Genomic DNA, 12,699 nt, shown 5'->3' on the forward strand with positions numbered 1-12,699 from the left:
GAAGAGTTTGGTGAAATGTGTTTTTTTTCTCTCTGAAAATTGATGTGTACTCTCCGCAGTTCCAAAAAGCTGGTAACCTTGGCTCGAGGGTTATCCCCCGCCTTCCTCTGGTTCGGTGGGAAAAGGACAGATTTTCTGCAGTTCCAGAACCATCGAAATCTGGCGAAACACAGGGGAGAACTTGGGCCAGACTACTACCTCAAAAACTACGAAGACGGTATTTGAATATTTTTTAAAGGCTTCTTAAACGATTAGCACTCTTTTCGGTGTAATTTTTACATCCTCGTGAAGTCGCACAAACTGGTTGATATATATAAATCCACGTTTGAAATTTAATTATTAGACATTATGAATTATAACTTTAAGGAAGAACGTTTAGCATCTATTCCTTTTAAAGCGCATGATATCACTGGAAGTATTTTACACCAATATTTGTAATGAAACATAATTCAGATATAGTTTTTTCCGAGTTTATATTTATTGTCATAGTACATACATGACATCACATACAACTCTGAGATTCTTTTTTTCCGGTGGGCGAGGCAGAATTACCACTTATTGGTAGTACAAAAATCTGTACCCATGTTAACAAATAAATAAATGTAAACAAACTGCCTGTACAATACAGAGAGGGGAAAAACACAATAAAGTAACAGTCCTTAAATGAGTCCCTCATTGAGTTTGTTGTTAAGGAGTCTGATGTTGGAGGAGACCTGAACCTGGTGGTGCGAGTCTTGTGGCACTTGTACCTCTTTCCCGATAGGACTTGTAGCAAGAACAGAGCGTGTGCTGGGGTGGTGTGGATCCCTGATCTCCATATTGTCTTTTCAAGCAAATGTTGTACAATATAGATTCGCCTTATAGCTCACAGTCCACCTTATATTCTACATTGATTCTCTATAACTTAACACGGGCCAAACGGCCAATAGATGCATTTAAAACTCCGTGTTTTCAGATTTTAAGAGGGGAACGGGTTCACCGTCACCGCCGCCTTTGGTTGATAGGCACCGAAGTCAAAAATATTCCCGTTCCAATGTAAACCATTTTAGATTGCAAGTGAATAAACAGGAGAAATTTCAACGCGATCATATTCCTCTTTTTAAAAGGGGGGTTGTAAATTACCAGAAATGTAATTTTATCCGATTGCTTTCATGTTGAGAGGACTTTGTTTTGTCATTTCAGACATTGTCCGGAGTGACATAGCTCTGGATAAACAGAAGGGCTGTAAAATCGCTCAGCACCCAGACATCATGCTGGAGTTACAGAGAGAGAAGGCATCGCAGATGCAGATCGTCCTGACTAAGGAGCACTTTTCTAATACCTACAACAACATCACAATAACAGGTAGGAAGAGCAGCCCGAGCTTGTTACCTGCGAGGGGCCATGTTGAGGCTTCGCTCGAACGGAGTGCTTTCGACCACTCTGGTGAACCGCGGCGCACAGGGCTTTGAGCCGGAGCCAGAGTTGAGATGGGTTGAGGAGGAGAGGTCTTCGATGAGATTTGCCTCATTAAGACCCAACTTTTACATTTTGTGTATCGAAACGTCCTCGCTGAACCCAGATGTCTTTATGCACTTTACAACCTTCTCCTCGACATGAATTTTAGTTTTCAAAGGAACGAGAAGCAGAATTACGATTTTTAGTTGGAAAATCTATTAGTTTTTTTTGAGAATTGTTGCAAATAAAAATTTAATGGCGCGATTTATGAATTTATGTACTACTTTTGGGGAAAGTAGCGTGTGGCATGCAAATAAACCACCTTAAACTTCTTTAAGTTTAGCTGAATAATGGTGGAAAATGCGTGGGTTGCCTGCTGTTGTGTCCATTGAGCGAGGTGTCGTTTGGCCTGGCTGCGGTAACTAACCAGTTGCATCAAGTCGCTGGAGCATGTCACCTACCTGCTCCGTCGTGAGGTCTTACCCGCACGTCGTTAACCAGTTGCGGGTAGTGAACTAATTGGTTGAATCTTGGACGTAGTATAGCCATTACATTTGGTGAGCCTGTTTGCTCGTGGTGTCATGTTTTGTTTTTCAAGTTGCACGTGTTACCAATTGCCACCAGCCCACTTACTGCATTCGATGTACAAGTTACACATGGCGTACCAATTTCATGTGTTGCACGCAGCATATTTTGTACAAGTATCATGCCGTTTAATGAGCTAAATGTATGTGGTATATTAATTGTACAGGATGAATTAAATGTGGTGTAGTGTCCGATGATTATATAGTTATGATAATTAAGCTGGAGAAACCAACAAAAATTTTTGTTTTAAAATGATGCAACAACTGTTTTCTGCTAATACATTCAATTGCAGTTTGTCAAAATGATTGTGAAATCTGCAAAGCATTTGTGTTCACTATGCTCTCAGTACTGGAATTTTACATTCCATAATGTTTGAAACGCATTTAAATTATTATTAATTTGTACTGAATGGAGTCCTGAAGTATCAAATAATGATGTGGTAAAATATTATTATGCGTCGGTGAATATTTTGCCCTGAAATTGATCTACGACTTCAAATATCTTGGATCTGATCACTAATGAAACAATAAATCTTTTTAATGCACAGATGTTCTCTGTGCTGGTAGTAGTTAACAATTCATAGTTGGCAAAGCTGGTTTAGGTACATCTGAATCTGAAGTAAGTGATAATGGAATGGTATGTGTGCAGGCTCAGGGGTGGGCACAGAGCCTGATACCCAGATGACCAGTATGTTTTGGGAAAGTGGTCATAGACAGCGAAATGAGTGGGAGTGCAGCTCAGTCTTGGGATTTAAAATTTGGAATGGTTAGTTTATAAAATTCTCATGAAGCTTTGAGACTAACTTTATATGTTTGGACATTTTTGCTGGGCAAAAATAGTGAATTCAGAGTTTGGGGTTCAAAGTACGAAACTGATGGGGTCCTGTTTATTGAATTGTGTGCATATACATATCCAAAACTATTTGGGCACGAATGGCTAATGAAATAAGAGACAAGATTAAGCTGAAAGACATGAAAAAGGTAAAGACTGGAAATTGAGAGATAGACAACAAAAGATACTAAAACATGAAGAGTTACAAGAAAGGAGAGTAAAGAAACTTGCAAGTGATAGCAAGTTTTGTAATTCTATTGGGTATAAAAGAGTGATTATTAGAAGGAAAGTGGTACACGTGATTGGAAATTAAATCAAGGAAATGACAAATGTATGGAATAATCTTTTATGCTGGGGTATTTGCAGTAAGGGATGAGGGCAATACACTCAACAGTATAAAGAAATGGACATTGAATCAGAGTTGAAATCTCACCCCTTATGGAATCAAAATGGCTATAATGGAGAAAATAATTGCACCAAAGGGTGTGAACTCCTAAAGGCCAGATGGTTAGCATGCCTGGATTTAATGGAAGTAGGTGAGAACATTGCAGAGGAATTAATTGTAATCTTCCAAAGTTCTCTCTTGGGAAATTGCTCATGCTTTGCCACAGTTTAAGATGGGGAAGAGAGCTAAACCAGGGATTAAAAAAATACTTAATCTAATATTCAATGTCAAGAAATTACTAGAATTTATGATTAAGGCCAGAATAAATGAACACCTTGAAATTTTCAAAGATAAAATCAGAAAATGCTGGAAAAACTCAGTGTGTTAAACAACATTGTGGAGAGAGATGCAAGGTTTTGTATTTCAGGACTGGGAAAGTAAGAAACGCTTCAGAAAGGTAGGAGAGGATGAAGTGAATATCCTTGGTAGGGAGAGATTGGGGTTGTCCAGGTGAACCCAATATCATCTGGTTAATGAGGGAAACACCACCCTTCTATTCTGGCATCTGTCCTGAAGGGTTTGGTTGGACTACCTATTGCCTTCCAGGGATGCTGTCTGACCCACTGAGCTCATTGTTTGCTCAACATTCCAGCATGTGCAGTCTTTAAAATTAAATTTAGACAGACAGCACAGTAACAGGCCCTTTTAGCCCATGAGCCTGTGCCACCCAATTACACCCAATTGACCTACAACCCCCAGTTCTTTTGAATGGTTGGAGGAAACCGGAGCGTCCCACCCCCGGGGAAAATCCATGCAGATATGGGGAGAATGTACAATCCCCTTACACACAGCGCAGGATTTGAACTCCGGCCCCGATCGTGTTGTGCTAACTGCTATGCTAAACGTGCTGCCCTCTATTTTTAATTCTGCTGTGAGTTCGCAAGATCTGCCTGCTTTAAAGAAGGGAGTTCAGTCAAGCCCCCTCATACTGCTTACCCACTTCACTTTCAACTGTCCGACTCTCTGACCACGTCCTTATCAATATTCACTGGTTCCACTCTTTCCATCTCCATGACTTCCTCCATCCTCCCGCCCCCCCCCCCCCCACCCCAGCAAGTGGTTTGTCCCTCCACCTCTCTCTCCATCTATCAGGCTCTTGAACCTCCCTTGGTTGCACTCGACATAGTCTGCCCCAACACCACAAAAGGCCTGATTGCACCATTGTAATGCCTCATTTTCCTTGGACTGAATATTTTCATTACAATCTATCTTTTGTATTTATTAACTCTTTAATGCATGCTGTGTTTATTTTTACAAAGTACCTGTTTGGCTGCATTAAATAAGAATTTTGGTGCATATATAAATTCATTATTTGTCCAATACCCAATCACCTCTTGGCGCCTCCTTGGCTTCATATAAGTAAGTTTTAAAGTAGTAACCAAATTAATATCATAGAGAACATTCCATGTATGTTTTGATAATTCAGCAAGGTTGATAAACAACAACTCCTTATTTGGTAAGATAATTAAAGACTATTAGCCACTGGGTAAGGGACGGCCCTGATTAACGAATCCTGACTCTCTAAGAAATATGTAATTGTATAGAGCTGTCTGTTCAAATTTTCTAGAAACCTCAGGGACTGAAGGTAAAAAAAAAAGATATGATTTGTAAGCCTCAAAGCAGTCTTTCTTAGGAGTGAATCTAGATGCACCTGGCAGTGCTTCTTGGTTTAATGGAGTTCTCATGCTTAGCAAAGTGATTAAAAGTTTTTTTTGCAGCTGTATTTCTGTTTGTTTTAAAACACCTAAAGGTCCTTTTTAACAATGTCACCCATGTTTTACTTTGTCTCAATAAAGGGTCCCAATCCAAAACATTGACTGACCATTTCTACCCATGGATGCTGACAGACTCACTGTATCCCTCCAGGCAGCTCATTGTTTGCAGAAGAATTACACAAGATTGCTTAAGACTATAAGACCATAAGATAAAAGAACACAAGTAGGCCATTCAGCCCATCAAGTCCATTCCACCATTCCATCATGAGCTAATCCATTCTCCCATTCAGCCCCACTCTCCTGCTTTTTCCCCCTAACCTTTGATACCCTGACTATTCACATACTTATCAATCTCTTCCTTAAATTCTCCCAATGACTTGGCCTCCACAGCTGTCTGTGGTAGCAAATTCAGAGATTCATCACTCTAGCTAAAGAAATTCCTCCGTATCTCTGTTTTAATGGGTGCCCTTCAAGCCTGAAGTTGTGCCCTCTTGTCCTTGATTCTCCTAGCATGGGAAACAACTTTGCCACATCTACTCAATCCAGACCTTTCAACGAATACTTCTATGAAGTCCCCCCTCAGTCTCCTGAACTCCAGAAGTACGGTCCAAGAGCCGTCAGTCATTCCTTGTATGCTAATCTCTTCATTTCACATTTATGCACTTTTGTATCTTGCTAGACAAGAGTAGAAAAAGAAAGGGATTAGTGGTCTTACTGAATTGTTGAACTGTTTGAAGGGATTAGCCAGTTTCCACTTTTTTATGTGTTTATGTTATTTGCTTTGTCATAATTGAAATCTAATCCATAATTGAATTCTAATCCTGGTTATCATCCTGCATTGAACCCTTCTCTTTTTATATGATAGACAGACTTAGAAAGAATCAACCTGAACACCAAAAAAGGTTTGCTTGTCTCAAAAGCTGAAGTGTGAGAGGCAATCTTATTGATAGTGTAAATTCAAGGGGTGGTTGGGGGGGGGGGGGCCTTGACTAAGTAGCTATGAGAGCAAGTTTTTCCTTTGGAAAATATAGCACATGGGCTCCTCTTGTCAGAAGAGGAATGTATTGGGAAGGGCTGTGGCTGTCATGTGGCTGTTAGCACTGTTCCCTACCTCCTCAGAGGACACACCAGCTGCCAATCAAGGTTTGGTTCCGTCCCACTCATTAGTGCACACCTTGCTGTTGGGACCATGTAAATTACCTGGACTGGACTCTCCAGCCTGCCTGTACTTGGCCTTGGGCCATTGGCTGTTGTAATTGGATTAACCCTCCTGGCACTGAGACATTGGCCCTTTGGAAATGATCTGGGCTTGACCCTCCAGCACTATAAAGATGCCATGTGCTCTTTGATCTCTCTCTTTGTCAGCATGGGAGCCACCCTTCTTCACTCCAGGCCTAGAAATGTGGAAGGGTGCTGGAGAAACTGTTAGTAAGAATGTGCATTGTTAAAAGGGTTGGGAGCATTTAATTAGTGTTCCTTGTAGCATAGAGCTGTGCCTGCACTGATTCGAAGGGTGGTGGGGAATCGTAGTGACTTTTCCTTGATCATTGTATTTACCAGTTCATTGTGTGTGTGTGTGTGTGTATTTTGTCCCCACACTATTTTCCCCATGTTTGTTATTAATTGTCTGCTATTTCTTTATCATGGCTGCTATAAACTGTGTGTGTGCTGCATCAGTTACCATTTCCCACACTTGCCTTCTGTAAATAAAATCCTTCCCTACATCAAAACTATGTTCAGAGTCTTTGCCTTTGAGATCTACCAAACCTGTTTCCTCACTCACTGTTTGTGGAAGAAATGAGGGGGAGTTTTTCTTTCAAAGGATTGTGAATCTGTTACCTCAGAGTCATGGATGCTAAATCATTAACTGTATTCAAGCTTGAGATGAAAAGGTTTACTATTGGAGAGCTATGGTGTTAGGGGGAATAACCAGGGAAATAGAGTTGGCAGCTAATTGAATGCTAAGGCTGGTTTGAGGTGCTGAGTGCTTCTTATACAAGTCATTAACACTATTCGCTGAAATCTTGCTCTTGCTTTTCTACTTTGTATGGCCATATGCTTTGTTAGAGTTGACTGCCTCAAATGCTTATGAAAGAACCTCTTCAATCAGGCATAATGTAGCAATAAACATGAACTTGAACTTGAAGAGCTCTAGGTAATACGGTAATTTTCTCCATGCAGGGACTGCTTCTCAGCAATGTGAAATTCGTGACGTTACAATGCTGAACTCTCACCCTGTGTTTGATGTTAATCAATCTTGACTGTGTAGCTACATTATTGTTTAAACTGTACAACCTGTTTCAACCAAGAATTCCCCCCCCCCCCCCCCCATTCATTTTATCTTCTCTGTTTTTGGCCGTAACTTAAATACCTGTGAATCTTACGTGAGATAGGAGGTTAATGACTTTCAATCAAAATATCATGTTTAATTTCAAGCAGTACCAAACAGAGACAATGACAAAGGAGAATTTAGGACATCGTTGGTTAAAACAAATCACAGGGGTTTACATTGTGCCCAGGCTGATGGGATAAAAATATATTCTGCCTGTTTTCTGTAAGGTCTTATTATAAAAACTAAGCAGTTCCTAATGTTAAGAGCCAGAGGACAAAATGATTCCTAATTCAGGACTAAATTGGTAACATTACCAGGATCACAGATTGGCTGCTACAGGAGTTTTAAATACATTATCCTCGTACATCAGGGCATGTCCTTAGGTTGGGGGTCAGAGTACTGAATTTAATAAAGCAGCTCTCTTGATCCACCACCTTAAGCATTGAGACACATGAAAGACTGCAGATGCTGGAATCTGAGGCTACACACAATGCTTAGGAGGAGCTCAGCGGGTCGAGCAGCATTGGTGGGAGAGAAGGAGTAGTTTAACTTTTGGGTTAGAACTCTTCATTAAAGCTTCACTCAGACCTTCATCAAGGATTGACTTTCTCTGCCACTGCTGTGGTTGGTATATGCACCTTCTACAATGTGCATCTTGCCAAGGATCCTTTAGTACATGTGTTTCGACCAGCCAGAAAGGCAGGGCAACAGGGAATCAGAACATCAGGTGTAAATTTCCATTCAGTTACTCAATAACCTCCTTCTAGAACCTGTTCTTTGGAGTGACAGAGGATGAGAGGTGACATAATAGAGGTATATAAGATTATGAGATGCATGCCTGGAATGCATTACCAGGCATGGTGGTGGAGGCTGGTACAATAGGGCCATTTAAGAGGTACTTGCACAGGGACATGCATGTAAGAAAAATAGAAGGTCATGGGTATGTGGTATGGAAGGGTTAGATTGTTGTGGAGTAAGTTTACATCATGGACTGAAGAGCTGTACTGTTGAAAACCGCAACTCACTACCATTCAGTCAAGGGCTATTGGGCAAGGCCTTACCAGCAACATCAGTGTCCTATGAATTACTGGAAAAAAAACGTTTATTGTGACTAGCTGATTAAGATTAGGCCCAATGAGAAGGTTACTTGCAACTGATTGCACATCATCCTTCTGACGATTAACCTACATTAATTACTGATTAAACAATGCATTGAGTTTAATTTTTTTTTGCCTGTTTGGAACTCCCTGCAATCTTTCTATCTCTGCAATCTTCTCCAGCCCTCTAACCTTTGAGATGCCTCCACTCCTCCAGTCCTGAACATCCTCCATATTAACAGCTCCATCATTAGTGGTATGCCATTAACTACCTGGGCCTCAAGCTCTGGAATTTCCTCCCTAAACCTCTCTGTTTTTCTTTCTATTTAAGATTTCGCCTAAGTATCTACATCTTTCATTAAAGTTTTGGACCTCTACCTTCACATCTCTGGTGTGGTTCCCACGAATCTTGGCATATAACAACAACATCAGATGTGTTCTATAAAAATAAGTTTTTATTGCTGTTATCAGACATCTATGTGGATACACAAAGATTAATTGGCAACAAAGTTGATTCTCAATGTTCAAGTTTATTATCATTCGAAAGTACAACCTGATAAAACAGTGTTCTCTGGTTCATGGTACAAAAACATGCAAGCACACAACCAGACATAACATATGTACTGACCAATGATGCATATGCAATACATATATGAAAAGAAATAAATATTATTTAACAAATATTAGCATTTTGGAGGGTTAGTATGAGCAATTCATCAGTCATGCCCGTTTTAGTGTACCAATCTTAGTAAGTGTTGGCAACTTGTTGTTTGTTTTTGAGAATTAATTTTAATAAGTCAACTTCCACGCAAAGTCAAAACTACTAATGTGCCTTGGCATGTCTTGACTAGTTAAATTGCTGCTTGATAGGAAAGGAACTTATTAATGCTAACATTCTTAATCATAAACAGAATAGAAAAAAATCTAAAATAATGCCAGAAAGTTTGGAGTTAGAAATAATTGTTGAAGAAAAAAACCTCTTCCTTAACTATTACCAGGTGAGACTATTTAAATGTAGATTGGTTAAAGAGACAATTGGATTTATTTCCTGAGTGAGAGGATTTAGGGATGGCAATGAATGATGATGGTTAGTTCAATTTTATTGTGAGCAGTCCAGCTAATCAGCCCATGCATAGTACACCAATTAAAACACAATACAGAGTTACAGGGAGAGATCAGAGCAAAGACAACATTATTTTACCAGTGGGAGGTCCATTCAGGAGTGCAATAATGTCAGGAAGGAACCTGTCCTCGAATCTGGTGGGATGCGGTCTCACACATGACAGGAGGTGGGAGAAGAGAGTGTGGTGGAGGTGGGGCAAGCATTTTAATATATCGGCTGTTTTTCTAGGGGCAGTGGGAGATGTTTGTGGACTCCAACACATCATTAACAGATGTGAACACAGCTCAGACCCCCACCCCAGCGATGCATTGGAGTGGGGAATTTGAAAACTGCCCCCAAATAAAAGGGGAAGGTTTCTTTGGTAATAGCTATTTCTCCTCATTCCAGTTACTATTTTCTTTGGCTTGGCTTCGCGGACGAAGATTTATGGAGGGGGTAAAAAAGTCCACGTCAGCTGCAGGCTCGTTTGTGGCTGACAAGTCCGATGCGGGACAGGCAGACACGATTGCAGCGGTTGCAGGGGAAAATTGGTTGGTTGGGGTTGGGTGTTGGGTTTTTCCTCCTTTGCCTTTTGTCAGTGAGGTGGGCTCTGCGGTCTTCTTCAAAGGAGGTTGCTGCCCGCCAAACTGTGAGGCGCCAAGATGCACGGTTTGAGGCGTTATCAGCCCACTGGCGGTGGTCAATGTGGCAGGCACCAAGAGATTTCTTTAGGCAGTCCTTGTACCTTTTCTTTGGTGCACCTCTGTCACGGTGGCCAGTGGGGAGCTCGCCATATAACACGATCTTGGGAAGGCGATGGTCCTCCATTCTGGAGACGTGACCCATCCAGCGCAGCTGGATCTTCAGCAGCGTGGACTCGATGCTGTCGACCACTGCCATCTCGAGTACTTCGACGTTAGGGATGTAAGCGCTCCAATGGATGTTGAGGATGGAGCGGAGACAACGCTGGTGGAAGCGTTCTAGGAGCCGTAGGTGGTGCCGGTAGAGGACCCATGATTCGGAGCCGAACAGGAGTGTGGGTATGACAACGGCTCTGTATACGCTTATCTTTGTGAGGTTTTTCAGTTGGTTGTTTTTCCAGACTCTTTTGTGTAGTCTTCCAAAGGCGCTATTTGCCTTGGCGAGTCTGTTGTCTATCTCATTGTCGATCCTTGCATCTGATGAAATGGTGCAGCCAAGATAGGTAAACTGGTTGACCGTTTTGAGTTTTGTGTGCCCGATGGAGATGTGGGGGGGCTGGTAGTCATGGTGGGGAGCTGGCTGATGGAGGACCTCAGTTTTCTTCAGGCTGACTTCCAGGCCAAACATTTTGGCAGTTTCTGCAAAGCAGGACGTCAAGCGCTGAAGAGCTGGCTCTGAATGTTACTGTGGTAAAATATGAAATTGTTCCATTTTTACTTGGCTGCTTAAACTATAAGGTGCAGAGTGTATCACTTGGACAGAAAGAAGAGAAACATCAAGAACAGAGTTAAACAAGAAAGTCTACAGATACTGTGATTGGAGTAAGTACTCAAAAATGCTGGAGAAACTCACCAGGTAATGAATGGAGTGTTCATAGAAAGAAAAGATACATAACCAATGTTTTGAGCTTGTGGCCTTCTTCAAGGTATGAGCAGAACACAGGCAGACACCTGAATAAAAACATAGGGGAAGAAGGGATGGGGGAGGAGCACAGGCCCACAGCAAGAGATCATAGATTGATATTAGTGGGAGGGCACAAGAGAAAAAAGCTGAGGTGATAGGGCGAGGGGATAGCTCTCTAAATGGGGAGGGAAGGGGCCGGAGAACTGGAGGAAAGGAGACAGAGGGATAGGGAAAGAAAGGGAGGGAGGGGAGGGGCCTAACAGAAACCGGAGAAATCATTGTAAATGCCATCTGGTTGGAGAGTACCCAGATGGAATATTAAGTTTTGTTCCTCCAATTTGTGGGTGACCTTTGGTTTGGCAGGGCATGAGGCCATGGACAGATTTGTCTGTGTGGGAATGGAGTGCGGGATTGAAGTGGGTGGCCACTGAGAGGTCCATGTTATTGCTGCAGACAGAGTGAAGGTGCTCTCCCAGTCTATGTCCTGACTCTCCAAAGTAGAGGAGGCCACATTGGGAGCCCCATATGCAGTAGATGAACCCAGCAGATTCTCAAGTGAGGTGTTGCTTCACTAGGAAAGACTGTTTGGGGTCCTAATTAGTGATGTGGGAGGAGGTGTGGGCACATGTAGCATTTCCTGCGGTCACTAGGTGCTAAGGGTGTGATTAGTGGGAAGGAATGAGTGGAGGAGGGAGTCCCGAAGGGAGTGGTCCCTGTGGAAGGCAGAGACAAAACGGAAAGGTGAAGATATGTCAGGTAATGGGATCACGTTGTAGATGGCAGAAATATGTTAGAAATTGAGGCTGATAGGATGTGGTAGGTGAGGACAAGGAGGATACTTTTTGGTGCAGTATGAAATTATTATCAAGACTCCCAACACGAGAGAATGTGGGAATTGTCACATTTACTTTAATTCCCTCAAGAAGGAGATACAGGAGCATCAAAACCAGGCTGCGGAATTGCTTCTTTAATCATCCCAAAAAAAAAAAATATATATATATATATATATATATATATATATATTTTGTGTTATATTTTTGTGTATCATTGTGTACTGTGTGTGCATCGTGGTCTGGAGAAACACTGTTTTGTCTGGTGTATATGTACAGTCAGATGATAATGAAGTTGAATTTGAATTTTTAAACAATGCACAAGAAATATTCCATATTTCTCTATGAACTAGAAGGGGCCATTCAGCCCATCAAGCTGTTCCTATAATTTTCCCTGTAGCCTTATCTCCCTGTCTTCCCTTTTATTTGCACACTTGGGCAATTTACAGCAGCCAAGAAACCTATAAACCATATAACATATAACAATTACAGCTCGAAAACAGGCCAATTTGGCCCTTCTAGTCCACACTGATCTAAATACCCTCCTCTAATCCCACTTACCAGCACTCTGCCCATATTCCTTCACCCTCCTCCCATCCATAAACTTATCCAACTCTTTCTTAAATGACAAAATTGACCCTGCCTCCACCACCTTTCCCGGAAGCCCATTCCACACAGTAACCACTCTCTGAGTAAAGAAGTTACCCCTCATGTTACTCC

General features: G+C 41.6%; 1 protein-coding gene across 3 annotated transcripts in view; it reads left to right on the forward strand.

Annotated features, from left to right (window-relative positions):
• The window catches only part of hpse2 (heparanase 2), a 263,673-nt gene that overhangs the window by 1,760 nt on the left and 249,214 nt on the right, over positions 1-12,699 (forward strand). For all 3 annotated transcript variants that reach the window (XM_069900231.1, XM_069900232.1, XM_069900233.1), the window contains exons 2-3: positions 60-217; positions 1,183-1,344. In XM_069900231.1, the coding sequence (XP_069756332.1) occupies positions 60-217; positions 1,183-1,344 (320 nt within the window). The remainder of the gene's footprint in view (positions 1-59; positions 218-1,182; positions 1,345-12,699) is intronic.

The sequence above is a fragment of the Narcine bancroftii genome, chromosome 10 (assembly GCF_036971445.1).
Source record: "Narcine bancroftii isolate sNarBan1 chromosome 10, sNarBan1.hap1, whole genome shotgun sequence".
NCBI lineage: Eukaryota > Metazoa > Chordata > Chondrichthyes > Torpediniformes > Narcinidae > Narcine > Narcine bancroftii.